The sequence below is a fragment of the Panthera uncia genome (assembly GCF_023721935.1).
Source record: "Panthera uncia isolate 11264 chromosome C1 unlocalized genomic scaffold, Puncia_PCG_1.0 HiC_scaffold_3, whole genome shotgun sequence".
Lineage (NCBI taxonomy): Eukaryota > Metazoa > Chordata > Mammalia > Carnivora > Felidae > Panthera > Panthera uncia.
Window position 1 is genome coordinate 35962754 of NW_026057584.1, and position 19025 is coordinate 35981778.

Below are 19025 nucleotides of genomic sequence, written 5' to 3' on the forward strand. Positions count from 1 at the left end.
AAGTTGTTTTCATGTGAGTTTGTTTTAGTTCTAGGCCCAACCTCATGACTCTTGTTGATGGAGGCTTACAAGTGACAGCTTGAAAAGAATCCCTCACTGGGTGATTGCCTTCAATGTATGAAATGATTGCATGGAGAGGAGAGAGCAGACACTCATTGAGTCTGTCTCTTGTGCTAGGCCTTTTACTCGGATCATCTCTCTGAATCCTTCCAGCCCTCTGAGGCAGGTAGCAACATCCCTCTTTCACCTTCGAGGGGGCCACTAGCAGATAAGCAAGCCACTCAGCCGCGCCTCAGGGGAGGAGCTCTCAGAGGTAGTTCTGTCCTACTCCAAAGCCCAGGGGAAGTGTTTCCTTCAACTAGAATGGCAAAGTTTTCAGTTCTGATAGTATAGCTCAGAAGCGGCGATAGAAAGGGAGAGCAAAAGGCTGCCAGATAACATTAACTGAATTTTTCATGACAAAGTAATTCCTCCAAATCAGTTTTTTCGCTTTAGTGTACTTGATTGAAGTATCATTATAATCTCATGTTTAATATGTAATTTAGCATACCGCAAAGCAGAATAAAAAAGCTGAAAATGAGCAAAGAACGCATATATTATTCATTGCCTGCATCATGCTCTCTGCTGTGTAGACAAGGAAAGGGAAGCTATGAGATGCAGCCTCGCTCCCCCCACTCGGGTGCTCCTCTTGCTAAGACAGGGCACTCCTACTGACAGACGTGTAACCATTCACTTTGGTTTTAAGATGTTCTTTTTTATAGCAAGTCTATTATGTGTCTGCAGCTTAGCTGCTCTTAGTATAACACTGCTATTCAAACAAATAAATCTCACTAAGCCAAGGAGAATGTGGTAAAGGATATCCAATTATTTTACCTTTCTTTTCTTGGGGAGGAAAAGGGGGTGGTCAGGTCTCTGTCTTTCCAAGTGTGTTGTACAAATCATTTTAACCTGTGTTTAATGTTTTGCTTTTCCTATTAAGTTTTTTTTCTAAGTTTTTTAATTTCATCTTAGAGAGAGAGCGCGCGCGCATGTGCATGGGAGGGGCAGAGAGAGAGGGAAAGAAAGAGAGCATCCCAAGCAGCCTCCATGCTATCAGCACAGAGACTGATGCGGGGCACGGACTCACAAACTGTGAGATCATGACCAAGAATCAGATACTTAACCAACTGAGCCACCCAGGTGCCCCTCCTATTAAGATTTATTTTATTTTTTATTAAAAAAATTCTTTTTAATGTTTACTTATTTTTGAGAGAGAGAGGGAGAGAGAGAGAGCAAGAGACAGAATCTGAAACAGGCTCCAGTCTCTGAGCTGTCAGCACAGAGCCTGATACGGGGCTCAAACTCATGAACCATGAGATCATGACTCGAGCTGGAGTCAGACCTTTAACTAACTGAGCCACCCAAGTGCCCCTAAATCGGTTTTAGGTTCTTTAGTTTTATCTGATTCTAAACTCCGTAATTAGCCCCTCTAAGGAATCTGTGGTCACAGCTTTATGTTTTGTTTTTGTCACCTTGTTTCTTAGTCTGTTTGTAGTATCTGCTACTGAGTTTGTACTAGCTGATGGAGGTGGTGGTGAATATTTCCTTTCTTTCGTTAATTAACTTCTCTTTTCGGAGACTCCTAGAATAATGTGGCCTGGTGGTAGTGTCTTTTTATGGTGTTTTCCATTGCCGTTTTACTTTGAGCAAGATGCTTCTTCATTCTGAGCTTCTTGGCCCTCAGTTTAGAAAATGGAACTATATCAGAGGTGACGTCTATTCTCCGAGCTAGTCAAAAACAAAGAAGTGAGTTTAAAGTTTGTCTCAGGAGGCTAAAAGAAAATTTCTTTTTAGACAAGGCAATCTAACTATAATAAGTATTAAAGCAATATATTTTATTGTTTAAACAATATCTGTTTAAAACAGTATAACATTCTCTTGCAGTTTGGTGTGTTGGAAATTCAAATTGGCTAGTAAACTTTAAAGTGACTGATTCTGGTATATTTTAATTCCTCAAATACCTTATTTTATTTTTTTTTAAATAACTTTCAAATATAACTGGCAAACTATGTGTAGGAGTGACTGCAAATGAGGAAACTTACATTTTATTCTTCACTTAAAATCTTCATATTTAAGATTTCATGATTAATTACAAAGGAGCCTGAAATTTTCCAAAAGTTTCTGTAGTTGGGAAGGCATTTTAAACCTTCTATTTATTTTAACACATAATATTTTTCATAGCATGGCTTGGTCTACAATTACCATTCATGGAGTGTTTATGGCTGTGACCGAGGACCTGAAGGGGCTGCCTGATTGCCCAGTGTATGTGTGCTCTCCCGTCTCCTTCCCACAGCCCACCACCTTGCCAAGCGAAGCTTGCTCAGTAAATGCAAGGTCATTTTAATGTAAGCCTCAGTAAAACATAATCACTTTAAGTATTAAAAAGAATAATACGCATCTCTTTCTGGTCATTTGTATCAGCATCGCTTTATAAAACCTGTGTGCTCAGGAGGTGGTTACATTCCTGGTTGAAAAAGCCCACTCAAATCTTTGTTCGTATGTTAAAAAAAAAAAAAAAAAAAGTGGGGATCCTAAAAGTCCAATTGTGTGGTTGCTCTAGAATTATTGGAAAACATAAAAGAGCAATATAAAATACAAACCTATATACATATTTTTAAAAAGCAGTAAATGGAAATTAGATTTTTTTGGCAGAGTGGAAAGTAGGGGAGATTTTAATCATTACTCATCCCATTTTTGCAGCAACTGTATCTCATCAGGTCTAAGATGCTGTTGATTGTAAGATGCATCCCAATTTCAGTGACACTGAAGTATTTTAAAAATGTGACTGTAGAATGGATGAAATGTGGTAAATGCAGATTCTCTGCCCTAGGACCTCTGGAAAACATATTCCGAGTAGAGTAAAAGTATGTGCTGGGTCTGTGTTAGCTCCTTTCAGTTTGTGTATAATGAAGTAAATTTTGATCTTTTACAAACAAATTGACACTAAGATGACCTTAATATGTATCCAGAATATTCTAGTGAGGCCCAGTGGTTCAAACTGACTGTGAGAATGTAGTAGTCTAATTTAGGGTTAGAGAATATCCATGTTTGAAAATGGAATAATAAGAAGTAACATGACCTTTTGTCTAAAATATCCCCCAGGTGTACCTCTTCTGTTTTGAAGTCTCACTGAAGATGAATTACAAAAATTCTTATCAGTGGAACTAGCTTGAGTGTCAACTAAATGTAAAGACCTGCAGGGAATTAATATGAATAAAATGTGCCACAAACTCAGAGAGACCTTTGAGTGACTAAAGATTCTCATTATCTAGGAAACTTTCTTTATTTGCTACTTGATTCCTTTGCTCAACTCATATTTTAAATCTATTTTTCCCCCATGTGGTCTGTAGAGATGGAAACTCATTTATGGTAATCTGGGGAAAAGAATAAATCTGATTGAGGCTCTGGGTAGCCAACTTCTCCTTTTTTAAATGAATTGTGTGAACCTGACTCTAGCATAGAATCTGGTGATGGAGACCATGATAGCCCAGATATTAACTTCCTTGCGACATAGATTGACTCTGGCCTTGTGCAGTGTCAATGAAATGCATCTGGAGCAAGGACAAAATAGGCTAAAGACTGAGGGAAATGTGGATTCTCTGGGGCCACACTGATGTGGGTTTGTGGCCTAGTCTTATGGGCTAGGAAGTTGAGGTACAGCTCCAGGTAGTAACTGAGACACTTTGCATTTTAGTCTGCTTTCCAGACCACTTTGCAATAGAAGATTTAGTTCAGTTTCCTATCACGGCCATATATCCTATGCCTTTCTAGAAGATAACATTCATATAAACAACACACAAAGATGACAAGTACATTTGCAATTATTCCTATACACCAGTGTGGCTAGTGCATCTATTATTAGGCTGCTTTCATGTTAAAATTTTCATTATTATGACATTTCAGTTTGGCATTTTAAATTTTCATCTCTGTCCCTTTTCATCTGTTCTATTTCAGGGACTCAGATGTCCCACATCAGAACTGTGTTAGACATGGGGGGGGGGGGGAGGCGGGGAATGAAACAGACACAGTCACTGTCCTCAAGGGTTTCACAGACAAAGAGAAAAACTCAGCCCAGCCCAGAGAGGAAACTAGCCCAGCTAGCCAAGAGACATCTTTACTTCTTTGTTAATAACACACAGAGCAGAACCCTGCCTCAGGAAGATTAGGATTCCACTGATCCTCCAAGGCGGTAGGTAAGGCTCTGGTAGTTCTGTGATACACTCAGGTGATACTGGCTCTTTGTGTTTCCAGGGCTGTGTTCAGATCCTCAGATAAAAATGGTTTTCCTAACTATCTCCACTTAGAGAACAGAATTGTTATTTAGAGATCAGCAACTGGGAGAGGTTAGCCATCTGCTATGTAGAAAAGGCCAAAGAGGTTTCTGTAAATTGAATTAGGACTCCCCTCCCCCACCAGTACTGGACAGTGATTGAAAAAGAAGGACTCTGTGGGCTCACCGACACAACTTTTAAATGGGAGTCTATGCAGTACTGTCTGCTGATGTTTGAACCTCTTGGTAAATAACTTACTATTGCCTCAATTTATCGTTACCTTTTTTATCTCGATTACTTTGTAAAAATATCATTAGAAGTTTTGAGATTTTGCTCAGCTGCTCCACCCATATCTTTTGAAAAAAGATGGGATTTCAAGGCCAGATATAAAACTTTACAGAGGTCATTTGGATCTCTTGAGTTTATGTCCATTTGCTTTTAGACAGAATTTGCTGAAGTAAAAATCTATGTATAAATCTGTGTCTGTATTATCACAGTCAATTCAGGTGTGAGTTAACATCTGTCATAAATGTTGGTCCAAACATGCCATATTGACTGAAAACATACTTGTAGGAAATTTCACTCAAGGTGTGCAATTATAATTTAATTTTTTAGCAGTAGGTCAGGTTATGTGCTCTTCCTTTTCCTTTTCATCCCGATTACAAATCAGCTAAAGGGTAGACCTGAGGAGGGACAGGGGATGAAGAGCAAGAAGGAATCATGTACTTAAACACTCAGAAAGTTTTAGCTTTGATTCATTTTTGGTTGAAATACAGTGCAAGTGTTATGTTTAGTTTCTCCTGCTCTAAAATAAGCACTGTTAATTTTTTCATTTGGTGAATTTTCACACAAGTGCTAATCACACGTTTCTATAAATTATATTAATTTAACTTATTTCCCTAAATGTTGTTCTGCAGTGTGTAGCACGGATGTTCTCAGATTCTTGGCTGTGTGAGCTTGTTGCCGTTGGAAGCAGAACAGAAACATCTGAAAGACATTATCTGAATTACCGATGCTGGAGCATCTGATCTCACCTTTCACTCTGGTTCCTAAAACACAACTGTTTTTTCCCCTTGTGTTTTATCTGTATGTCCTGCCTCCTCCATCTTTGACATTGCCCCCAGTTTGGTTTTTTTTGGAGAAGGCACTGTCATCGTACAAGTTAAAGAAAGAGTAAATTTGGGTCGTCGTATTTGATGTTTAATAGTTTAGTTTGCATGAGGGTGACTACTTCAGATTTAAAAGACAACAGAGTTTGGTGTGGGCTATAATCTGCCCTTTCTTATCCCCCAAAAGGAGTACTCATTTATGAAAAAAATTAACTATTATATATATTTTTCCTTTTCAGAGTATGATTTCATCCATTGTAAATAGCACATATTATGCCAACGTGTCAGCAACCAAGTGCCAGGAGTTTGGGAGATGGTATAAGAAGTACAAGAAGATTAAAGGTAAACTGACTTTTTTGTTTTGAGAGCTTGTTTTTAATTTCTTAGGTCAATGAGTTGTTGGTTCTTTGGCGTTTATGCTAATTTTAGCTATAAATGTTTATAAAATTATATATGATCTTTATAAAGGTAAGATTCTTAATATTCCCATCCGGAGATCCTAATTAGCTTCCTTAAAACTAAGATGATATTATGGGACACCTGGGTGGCTCAGTTGGTTGGGTCGTGATCTCACGGTTTGTGGGTTTGAGCTTCACATCCGGCTCTATGCTGACCGCTCAGAGCCTGGAGCCTGCTTCAGATTCTATGTCTCCCTCTCTCTCTGCCCCTCCCCTGCTTGCACTCTGTCTCTCTGTCTCCAAAACAAAACAAAACAAAACAAAAGACGGTATTAGAACTAAAGTAAAATTCTTAGCATAATATATGAAGTTTATAGTTTTTACAAGACACATCTGTGAAGACCAAGATTTTTAGAAATATTTTGAAGTGGTTTATTTCAGATAGGCATGTCTATTTAAAAAACTCAATCAATAAATCATTTCCATTAATATATTAATGGAAATTTAAAAGCAGTCATTGTAGGTTAAATCAGCACTTACAGTTGCAGTACCAATTAAAAAATTGAAATGATGCTGTGGTAGCAGGAAATCTTTGCTTAGAAATGGAGTTTTGACATGCTTATTTGGTGACAATTCCAGAGCGTGGTTAAATCAAAGGGACTCTGCAGTAAAGCAGACTTGTGTTCAAATCTCTAGCCTCCATTTGCTAGCATGTTTTTGTGTGTTTACACAAATTACGTATTTAACTTCACCAAGGTTCAATCTCCTCATCTGAAAATTGGAAACAATAAAAGTCTTTAAATCGCTCACTAGCTGTGAGGACTAAATAAGTTAATACTGGCATAAGGAAGCCTCTTAAATAATAGCTATAATACTATAATGCTATACTGATAATTACTAGTAGTAGTACTAGCAGTCATATATTAAATGTGGAATTGTGTCTGGTCCTGAAAATATAGCCTCTTATATAATAAATGGCATGTTCTTTAGACCATCCAGCCCTTGAAATGTATCAGTGATATTTTGCCTTTGCAAATATGTCAATGTTGGAAACATTCTGGTGTTCTCACCCAATTCAAATGCTATTCAAGTTGAAATGCTATGAGCCCCTGAGGGGATTTGGGGAATTTTTGGGTAACATAATTGCTTGATGTTCAAGGGTCCTTCCAGTCTATATTTTGCATGATTATGACATCATCCATCATATTTTATTATAGGTATTCATAGCCTTGCTGACAGTTCTCTGCCCCCATATGAGGTTCAAATGACAATTTATGGTGGGTAGGTAAAAGTAAAAGATGAGTTTATTTGTTTTACTACCTGCAGGTTTCCTCTCAGGAGACAGTATCGAAGTTTGAGTGTTTGAGTATTTGGGAGTTTGTTTACAAGGTTACCTTTTGACGAAATGAACTTTACAAGCATTGACAGAACATTTATGATTACAAAAGACTGAGCGCATTTTATGCTAAATACCCATTTTATCAGGAAAGTCAAGATGTTGAACTACCCAGGAGGAATTAAGTACACTGAAAATTGAATTAAGATCCGTTTCTCTCCCGCAAATTCTAAAATTCTTAGCAGCATTTAGATTCCAGTTTGGGCACTTGCTTTAGAATATTATTAATATTAACTCTTATGCAGGATAAGATGAATAACTCCTTCTCATTGTAAGACATGGTTGTGTAGTTCAGAAGGGTTTCTTTTCTCTAAGCGTTGTCTCTAAGTTTTTCTTTTAAAATAAGATTGTTGAAGTGTTTGAACATATCCTCTTTGGCTAAACATCAAAAGAATCATGCAGCTTCAAGGTCATTTGTTAGATCCCATTTACTTGCTGTTAGAAGAGAAAAGGAAGAGAGCGTCCTCTTTTAATAGGCTTGAGTATAATTCCAGATTCAGAAAGACTGGAAACTCTTCACTCTAGTGTTTTCAGAATTGCCACTACAGAATCCATGTGTGTGTGTGTGTGTGTGTGTGTGTGTGTGTGTGTGTCTGTGTGTGCTCGCGTGCACGCATGTGTTTCTGTTCACACACATACACATTAACACTTATATCTTCTACTTTTTTTTCTTCCTTTCTTAGAGATTCAATTCTTTAAGCTCTGTTTTTTTTTCAAGATAGTAAATGCACAGTTAAATCTTAAGTGCCGTAAAAGCAGCCTGAGACCTTGATTTCAATCAGGAGGTCAAGGATCCACACCTGAAGAGGTTGCCAGACACTGTGCACACATGCTATTCGGAGATGGAGCCAGTCATTGCTGTTGAAAAGTGTGTGTGTGCATGTGTGTGTGTCAGTAGGAGGAGAAAAGGGAAGGTTAAGGTATGTGTGAAGTAAACACAAGCTGCCGTAAAACAGTTCAAGTGGTGTTGATTCATCAACCAAGGGAGTGGGAGGAAAAACAAAGAATTCATGGCAGGTATAATGGTGTACAGAAAATAAACACCCAGAGAAGTACATTTTATTAACTTTTGACCCTCAGTGAAAAGGAAGTGTTGGACCTATACAGGCACATTTCATCTGACAGAAGCTTTGTGCTATGAATAGATGTTGCTGTGGGAGTTCCTATCTAGTAGAATCCACTTCTCATGGGAAAGGAGTGATTTTGTTTGTAAAATTTCTGTTTGTGTCCATCCATTTTCAAAATGAGAAAAAGAAGTAATGAGTTTCAAATCTGGAAATTAGTGGTAGCAACATCAGAACTCTACCTTAGGGTTCTGCCTGAGAACCCAGGAAGTCAAGAGTTCCATGGCCTTCCTTGCCCCCCTACCCATCCCATTTCCACCCCCACCTTACCAATTTACATGTATCCCGGCTGATATAATGTGTAGAAGAGAATCTCATGCTAACTTACTAATGTCCCAAACTAAATGCAGCTACATTGTTAAATATGTTTCCTATTATCTGCTAATGTCTGTTTTAATAAAACAGTGGGAACTAAATGGTTGCTTCTTAATCAAAACCATGATTTCCTGACATAAGCTATGTGATTCTGTTACAAATTGCCACATATAGATCTCCTAAGTCAAATTTTTTTTCCCTCCTCATAGAAATAAATAAACAGTAAAATAATTATATACTCTGGAAGATCAAAGTAAATATGACTAAAACCTGGCAAAAATAAAAGTCCACTGGAAGGATTAAAAAAAAAGGATCAGATTGCAAATTCTATAGTTAATGCTTAAATAAATATGAGAAAAATGAACAATCAATAATTTGATATCATTAAAAACAGATGTAAAAACTATATACAAATGGAATTGTCTGAATTTTGAAGTAAACATTTTAATGTCCATTTTTTGAATTTGTTGTTATTATAGCTAAACTATTTACACTTCTTCTTTAAAAAGTCCTAAGTTAGTTTGGCTTAGCATGTTAACTTTATTTTCCCCAGTGATCACAACAAAGTACATTCTGTTTACTTTTTTTCTTTAATTTCAAAGACAATCATGGTTGACACAGACATATTTGAGTTAACATTAGTGTTAATTCAGGATGGATGGGGAGAGAGAGTTTGTATACTCTGGTTTTAAGGTCTAGAACTATGAACCTGCTTCCCAGGGAATTTTGATAATTGAATAAAATTAAGTGGGTAGATAGGGTAGTAGGTTGGTTTAGATGGCATTTTTTATTGCTGTTCATCTCATACTGTAATTGCTTCTGGCCTAGATTTTACAGTGAAGAGCTCACAAGCAAGTATAAGAAAAGAAAATGTACCTATTGTATAAAAGCAGGGGGAAAGAAAAGACCAATATTAGCAGTTGTTTAGTGTGTAGGAGTTTTAATGTTGGACACAAGGATAATCCACAGGCACCTGGAAATGTCATGCTTACAAAGTTATTTTCAAGAATTCTTTGGATTATGTGGAATTTAACCCTTCGATTTTTCTTTCACAAGTTTACACATTTTAATGAAACACTTATTTTTTTAGCCTAATTCTTTTATGTTAACTATTTAGATGTAAACTTGCCTCATCATTTCTGTGAAACTAAGTGGCAGTTATACATGCAGTATCATCAGAAATCACACTCCTATAGCAATCCACTCTTCAGGGGATCTTATAAGAATAAGAAAGTGCCTTAACAAAGAAGGACTCATGTATTTTAAATGTGTTCTAGTTAAAAATTAATGAATTAGCAGAAAATAATGTTATGTCTAAAATGTTTTTCGTCTGACACCAAAAGCAAAATGAAGTGTCATCTTTGCTGAGGTCAATCTCAACTATTTAATGTGTCATAAGAATTAAGGGTCGTTGAAAGTTCACACAAATACTAGTGGATATTGTAAAATTATTTGTGTCATAAAATAATACCACTAGAATGAATGGATCTAACCAAACCCCATATTTTGGCCAGAAAGCAAAATTATCCTCATCACTTTTCTTTTCTTAATCATTGCTCAAGAACCCCCTGATTGTTAGTTGTCTTAATTTTATTTATTTGAACTTATTTTGCAAAATATTAAAACGCTGGGAGAAATGAGGATTTTAAAAACCAGTGTTACTTTTCCAAGCCTGGTTTATTCTAGTAATCAGTATTTTATCTGACCCTGTCTGATCTAGTCTTGCAAGATCAAACGTCCAGGCCAGCAAGCAGACAGTAAACAAAGCCCGTGAAGGGTTTCAGTAAACACAAAGATTAGATGTTGAATGAAAATTAAACTCCTTGAACTAGTCCTCTGTACTAAAGTGGTTAAGTGGGTTGTGATTAAAAGAAATAAGTAATTATGATCATTATAGCTGAAATGATATAATGTTACCACATTTAAAGCACCTCTTGTACCCAGAAATGATTGTGTCATTTACAAAGTGGTGCCTCAGAGTTGAATAGAGAAATCAATGTCCCCTGACCTGGTTCCGTAAGGCAGCCCTAGCTTAGCCATGGTGGTATCGGTGGTCAGGACAATGCCTTTAATCAACTGCCGGTACTTCTGCCTCTGCTGTTGTTTAGCTCTGATGAGGTAAAAGCAGCTTACTTTTGTCTACCTAATTTTTCTGAGTCATGAAAGAAATTTTCTTTCAGCTTTGGATCTAAATGAAGGTGTTCGGCAAGGAAGTTTGTTCCTCTGCCTGTACTGCATCTTGCTTAAAGTAATGCCAACATCAAATCCTTGACTTTTATATAAATCCTGGAACTTATATAAATTTTATACGAATATTCATGGAAATAGAAACATCACTTCCACAACCAACCACTTACTGGTTTCCCAACATTTGGAAGAACCTTGTGCTTTTTTACTCTGATAATCATTGATGTGCATTCATCAATCACTTTTAGCCTGTTTGGCTCCCCCATTAGAAGTTTATTGGCTGTGGGGCTCCTGCGTGGCTCAGTCAGGTTAAGCGTCTGACTTCGGCTCAGGTCATGGTCTCACAGTTCGTGAGTTCGAGCCCCACGTCAAGTTGTCAGCACAGAGCCTGGAGCCTTGTTTCAGATTCTGTGTCTCCCTCTCTCTGCCCCTCCTCCACTTGCTCTCTCTCTCTCCCAAAAATAAATGAACATTAAAAAAAAAAAAGTTTATTGGTCGTGTCAACAAGTGAAAAAATGGCGGGTGGGAAATGCCATGGACCCTACCCAAGCTCAGGTGTGGGCCAATTCCTTACTTGGATCTTAAGAAGCTCATTCTAGCTGTATTGGTAGCTGCTTCTTTGGCTTTAGCTTTGTTCTTAAATGTTCATAAATGTTAAAATGTAAAACAGTCATTTGTCAACAATGTGGTTTGTAGATTAAGAGAAACAAATTTCCTATCTGCTTATATTATTTATTTAAATTTCTTTTAATGTTTATTTACTTTTGAGAGAGAGAGAGAGAGAGAGCTCGCGCACGCGTGCGAGTGGGAGAGGGGCAGAGAGAGAGGGAGACACAGGATCTGAAGCAGGCTCCAGGCTCTGAGCTGTCAGCACAGAGCCTGACTCGGGGCTGGGCTCCAACTCACGAACCATGAGATCATGGTCTGAGCTGAAGTTGGATGCTTAACCGACTGAGCTACCCAGGCATTCCTCTGCTTATATTATTTATAATGCCATTTTAAACATATGCTTAAAAAAGGATGGAAAGGTGAAATGATATTTTTTCTAGCTCCCTCCTTTCCTTCCTCATCTATCCATCCATCCATCTATCATATATAATTATTGCTTGAAGAAGTAGAAGATACAGTTCTTGGTTTCCAAAGGCCTACATCTATAAAATTAGTCTGAGCATCCATTTTATGTACCTGGCAGGATTCTAAGTGGGGAACATTACATAGTCCCTCCCTGTAAGAAAATTACAGTCACAGTTAAATGACTAATTTTAATTAAACAAATGTTAAGTGAGTGCTTCTGTGACAGGCCATTTTCAGTTCCAGAAACAACAAGAGATGTCTAGAAACACATGAGATATGTTTCCTACCTCTGGTTGTATTGCTGTCAACCTAGCAGGGGAGGTAGCCCTCTATCTAGTGAATATAGTGGTAGTGCAGAGAATGGTCCATAAGTTTTACCTGATAAGTGTTAGGTTGTGGGTGAGGGTAATTTGAAAAGCAGTCCATGAGTTATACCTTAAGGACAGTGGGATTTTGCAAGGAGAAAAAGAGAAGGAAGAATATTTTAGGCAACTGCAAGTTTTTGGGCATAGATGCAGAGGTGCAAAAGAGCAGGGATATTTAGAAAATTATGGGTGGTTGTCCAGTGTCTCTAGAATGACAGTACATTTATCATGATACTGTCATGTAAGAGATGTCCAGAATGGCTAACATTTGGTGAAAAAGAAACGGTAGGGCATGGCTAGGTGTGGGGTTAATGATAGCATCAAACAGTAGGAAACAAGCAAAGCTTTTTTTAGGATCTGGTTATAGGGAACATTTGTGTTATAATGATGAAAAATAAGGTTGCGACCTTACCTTGGGGAACTCTGAAAGTTCAGTTGAGGTATATTGAGAATTGGTGAAAACACTCCATCATCGGGAGTGATATGATGGAAATGGTGGTTTAAAAAAGAAATTTCTTTAGGGGAGCCTGGATGGCTCAGTTGGTTAAGTGTCTGACTCTTGATATCAGCTCAGGTCATGATCTCAGGGTTGTGGAATTGAGCCCTGCATTGGGCTCCATGCTGAGCATGGATCCTGCTTGGGATTCTCTCTCCCTCCCTCTCTCTGCCCCTCCCCAGCTCATACTTTCTCTCTCTCTCTCAAAATAAATAAATAAACTTAAAAAAAAATAAATTCTTTTAGAATTAATCTAAAACTATGTGTGGGGGTGAGTGTATATAGCAGGAGAGGAGGTAGGTGGGAAGGTTAAGGGCAGTATGTGCAACTGGGAAGAAGTTGGCAAAATAAAGTCTATTGCATTCATATATGGAAGTGAAGATAGGGAAGTGTGGCCTTGGCTTTTGGTGGCAGCAGTGAAAAAGAGAGAAGTGACCAATGCAATATGTGTGTGGGAAAGAGAAAAAGAAATCAAAGTAGAATCCAAGGTTTTGAGCGTAAGTGACTTTTGATGGTTTTGACAGAAATAGGCCAATATAAATTGAGGTTGCGGGTACTTCAGTGAGAGTTGATGAACTAGGTAGAAATATCCATTGGGCCATTCAAGATGTGGAACCAGCTGACCAAAGGACAGGACCAGAGGATAAATTTTGGAGCCAATGTTTTCGACATGATAGTTAAAATACCACCAAAAAACAAACAAACAAACAAACAAACAAACAAACAAAAAAAACCAAAAACATTCTCTAAAAAAAGAGAATGAGAACACGAGGGGATTGGAAGCTTTGAAAGGAAAATGGCCTTGGGTTAAGAAGATGGGAAGAAAGTGAGGTTTCATGGAAGCCAAGGCAAGATGGGTTACTAGTGGAGAAATGTTATCAAGGGTACCAGGAAGAGGAGAAGAGATATTTGGAGGTTCTTAGCTTTGGCAGAAAGGGGACCGTAATGACATTGGAGGAAGCCATTTCTTTGTAGTGTGATAACAAAGGGAACATATATGCATCTCAGAAGGGAATATGGCATGGAAATGAGAGCAGATATTGACTTAGGAAAGGATATAAAAGCAGCTAACTACAGCATTAGGAATAAGTGTAAACTACACTCCCCACCTCCTCTCCAGTATTCAGGAGAAAGAGGATGGAGCCAATGGAGGCCAAAGACTCTGGAGAGGAAGAAGAGTGCTAAGCAAGAGTTCTCAAACTAGGAAGGGATGGGATCTGAGGCACAGATGATGCTTTGCCTTTGAAAGAAAGAGAAATAGCCATATCTTCTTTAGAATCTGCAGGAAAGGAAAGGAGATGAACAAGAAGACAGGTTTTGGAGATGGAGTGACAGGTAAAGAATGAAGCAAATCATACCATAGGTAGCTGTTGTGATTAACCATCAGTAAAAGAGAGAATGGCTGGGATGGGGATTGGTGAGGAGAATGCCTGAAATAGGTTCTGGACCAACCATATTTGGGCAACAATGGGAGCGTTGGGACCCGAACAAGGTGACATAGTTAAGGGTTTACAGTGGTTCAGGTCTCTTCAGTTAATTCTTACCTTTTCCTTACGGTATGCTTTAGATTTCTCAAAGCTTCCGATTTCCATTTGTCCTGCCCAGAAACAAAATGAGAAACTCAAAAACAAAGATAGATCTGGTGGTGCTGAATGAAGAATCTACAGTTGTGAAATGAGTTTTTGTATGTAGACCGGGAAGTGTCTAGCTGATTAAAAATCTCGTATGACTGTGGTGACATCATCTTATTTGGGGGAAATCAATGGGTTAGAATCAGAATTCTCTTGGTTTCTAGATCAATTAAATAAAAACTATTTGTTTTTCCTTGGAGGATATACAAAGTTAAAAGCTGAAAAGCACTTATCAAGTTCACGAGGTGCTCAAAGCTAAGTACAAGTACTATGTAAGATGTTAGGTCTAACGTGATAATTGCCTATGCTAGACATTGTTTTACAAGCTATTCACCTGATTGATGATAGGCATTCATTTCACCTTTTTCAAGAATTTGAGATTATCTAACATAGGAATCCTGAACTCCCAAGGGACAGACAAATCTGGACTCATAGAATATAAGTCAGGCTGTGAGTTCTAACATTGGACTTTCCAAGCTGTCATCTTTCTAAGTTTCATGTTTTATAGTAATTTTGACTTACTTTTGAATAATGCCCCTATTAGACCAAAAGTTTTTTGAAAAAACATCTCAGGAACACATCCATTTTGTGCCCTCCTCAAAAGCCCTGTGAACATAGGACTTTGAACATTGTAGATACTTATTTTGTTAAATAATAATAGAATTGAATTTAATATATGAACTTATTTGAACGTATGCATTTAAAACAGTTTTGTTTTTACACATATGATATTGTGACTAATTTTATTTGCTATCTGATGTCTTAATTGAGAAAAAATACAATCTTTGCCTTTAATTCGTATTACAAGTGCCCTTAGCAAATTAGTAATGGGTTAAAATCATTCTTTTTTTTCTGTATTAATTAGTTATTGAAGTAAAGATTTAGCAATAGTCAATTCCACTGAAAGAGACAGTAACACCTTTGTTAAGTAAAAATTAGAGACCTACAGAAAGCATCCCTTTAAGGTTTTTCCAGCTAGTTTATTGAATATTTTCCTTAAAATAATGGCCTAAGACATTTAAGTCCTGTAAAAGCAAACACAATGGCCAATGGAAAAGAATGAATTATGGGTTTATTGTTTCTTTGATTAACTTTTCTTTAATAGTCTGAATTTAAGAATTAATACACATAGAATGCCAATTGGCAAAGGGAGAATGCTCCTAAACAATAAAGTTATTGAAATGCAATTTTTTTCTATCATGGTATATTCACCTCTGAAATTATAGTTTCAGATTAAAATAAAGAACAAAAATAAATAGATAAAACTTACTTTAACCTGTACAGAGAGTTACAGGAATACTCAAAATGACCAATGTTATCAAACTATGATAAAGCATTGTTTGAAACCAAAAGGGACACTAGTGTTCAGATGGGGAGGGGGCAGCTAAGATTACAGTAGGGGTAGAGGTGGGATAATACTCACTTTTTCCATGGAACATAATAGGTCCTATGAGCTTTTTTTTGCCAAAACACCAAGGTGTCCGGCTTCAAGTGCTTTATGGTAGATATATATGTTTTTGTGGATCTTAATATGATGGAAAAAGGAAGTTGATAATAAGGGGAAAATACACCTAAGAAAACCAGTCATATGGTATTATCACAATGCCGGCTGGTATACTTCGCTTATGGGGCTGGAAGCATTTTCCTTCCAAGCCTTGTTTTATTAGGAGTTAACAAGTTGGCTCTGAATATCTTGCTCTAGGCAGAGACTTTGCAAGCAAGTTCTCAACCCAGAGACAGATTCTCTTTAACAAATTTAGAGAAAAACAAATCTTTAACTTTCATAGTCCTAAAAAACTTAGCTTATTTTTCCCCCTTTTACCCTTCAGTCTTTTCAAGCTCCTACTATTTTTCTTTAATTATATTCAGTAAACTCTTCTGGTAATAGATTTGTTTGTTTGTTTGTTTTAATGGTGTGGGATTTACATTTGATATATATGGAATATTAGCTTTAGCTCTGGAAATCATGTCTGTATGTGTTAACAGAAAATGGATTTTATATAACAAATGGACTTTGTACCTCAGTTACTGCCTAGAACAGAATAAATCAGAAATATTTTCAGTGATTGGGCATATATTCAGTATTGGCATAGGGGTGCTGTTATGGTTTGTCAGGGAAATTAGTGTCATGACACCTTTTAAAAACAGTTTAAGTCAGTGAAAGACTTGGGTGGATAGTATGGTTAATTAGTGATAATATGTAACCCACCTCAGAGAGAAGAGTCAAAGTAAATAGCAGGTTGAACCACATGAAATTGCTATTTTTATAGATTAAAATTAGATATTGCCAATTTCATATAGTTCAATCATATAGGAATTTATTGTGATTGCTCAGGGTTTTCAGGTTCTTACCTGTATTATGTGACTATGTATACCCCCTTTTACTTCTTGTTGTTTACATGTTTCGAAGAAATACTTCATATTTACAGAGTTTATAAAGAGTACTTGCCAAAGCTCTCAATTGTGTGATTCATGTCTTTCATCAGTCAAGTGGGAGTCCATACTGATGACACTCATTTTGGGACAAAACTTTTTTGGCTTCAAGAAAAATAAAAGAATTGCAGATTCGTGAAAATAAGTATAATGAGTGTGAATTTGTATTATGATACAAGTATGTATTGTGTGTGTGTGTGTGTGTGTATACATATATATATGACTAGAATAAATTGCTAATAATAAAATTGGGATTGAATGGAATTATGTTTTATCATCACATAGAAATGCATTTTAAATTATAGGCAGGTGTTACAGGCCCATCTGTGTACCAAACAGTTAAATTTTCTGAAGCAAATCTATAGGTTGACTATGTAACACCAATATTACTCAGTACTGTATCTGTAGGCGCTGGCATCATTTCTGGCACATAACAGTTGATTAATAGGTACTTATGAATTAAAACAATAAACAAGTGTGAATAATCCTGTTTTAGTGATTAGCTACTTCAATTGTTGAGGAATCAGTGATTTCATCATTTTTTAGAACTGACCCGCTTTTTCAGTCTGTCACATCAGAAGGGTATACAAGGCATATACTAGAGGCATCAGGTTGCACCCTTACCATTCAGATAGCCCATCCATCCTCATGTTGCCAATGGGTGTACATGCCTCGTGCAAGGGTGTGTACACATACAAATAGAGTAGCAGGACTTCTCTGTAGGAAAGTAGATCTGTCCTGACTCAAATCCTACAATTAATAATAACCACATGCCCCCAGTTGGGCATTTTAGCAGAAGCCGTGGAACAAAGGCTTTAAGGTCCCAAAGACATAGGTTTGAATGTGATTCTTTCTTTAATACGTATGTGATATGATTTTTTCTGAGCTTCAGCTTCTTCAATAAAGTGGTCATAATAATATCTGTGTTATACTATTGTGAGAGTTCAATGACAATGATATGTCCAGGGCTTAGGTCAGTGCCTCAGCTACTGTATAAAAGGTAGGGCTTCATGTTGCCTGAAATGCCAGTATGTTGTAAAAGAGGTACATGAGCAAGATAGATATGAGAATTTCTGCACTCATCATAAACATTTTCCTATAAAGGGAATTTATTAAAAAGTATTTGTGACATATTTAGGCCCTGAGAAGTTGACTTTGAGTTATGCAGAGAAAGAGAAAAAACTAGGTTTTATTGGTCATGTGGTTTGTTTGTTATGTTTATGAGGCTCAGAGCCAGCAGCTGTAATCATTTTGAATATTTCTAAATACTTATCTACATTTGGACAGCTATTCAACCTTGAACAGATCACCTGACCTCTCTGATATTAGTTGGGATCATTGTCTCAAAATTGGGCTCCAAGTTTTGGGGGCTAAGGGGTTGGGGAGCAAGGAACTTGGGGTGGAGGTTTGGAAATCCAAAGCAGTGATATATTCAGGAATATCTTTTGTCTACACTCCAAGGTTTGGGTACCAATTCGAAATTATCAACTTGATTGGCAACTTTTCTACCAAGAGTGTCAGGGGCAAACCTGTGTCATACCTTTATAGAATCAACTCCAGAGTACTTTCTGAGTTGAAGGAGTCACAGAAATTTTGCCATTCCCTCCACCCCGCTTTCTTTGGCTTATATTCTTCTACCCAGGGCTTTTAAGAGAGGTTCTAGGGAATACTGGAGTGTTATCTTATTAGGAAATCTATTAGCACTCATTCATGCTAATCCGTTTACATTTGCATAAACATCTTAATAGTTTAAGGAAAAAAATCCATAGGCCAGAAATTTCTCAGTGCAAAACCGTTTACCCAATTCATTGTATGCTTTCTAAGTATGGACAGACCCCAAGAGTTATTTCACAAAAGCAACTGTGTTAAGGTTTGCATTAAAATACGAGGTTCATAGTTCTGGAAATTGTATCAGTCTTTTAAGCAGTATTGGTAGATAAACCTGCAAGAGCAATACTACATCTACCGTGAGTGTCACTACATAAACTGCTATTATTCTTGTTGCAATAGGGAGTTTGGCAAAGAGAGATGTCTTAGGAAAGTCTTAGATTCTTGCCATAAAGAGTCAAGAAGCAGAAGCAGGTATTCTGAGAAAGGGAATTGTTTTGAAAATCCTAGCAGCAATTCTCTTTAAGACACTATTAGGTAAGTAACCTGGAAGGTTGCTTTAAAACCAATTTGCAGATA

General features: G+C 37.1%; 1 protein-coding gene across 1 annotated transcript in view; it reads left to right on the plus strand.

Moving 5' to 3' along the window:
• Window positions 1-19025, plus strand: part of SATB2 (SATB homeobox 2) — a 187958-nt gene that overhangs the window by 83236 nt on the left and 85697 nt on the right. Inside the window, exon 6 of the mRNA XM_049615202.1 lies at window positions 5659-5761. Within this exon, the coding sequence (XP_049471159.1) occupies window positions 5659-5761 (103 nt within the window). The remainder of the gene's footprint in view (window positions 1-5658; window positions 5762-19025) is intronic.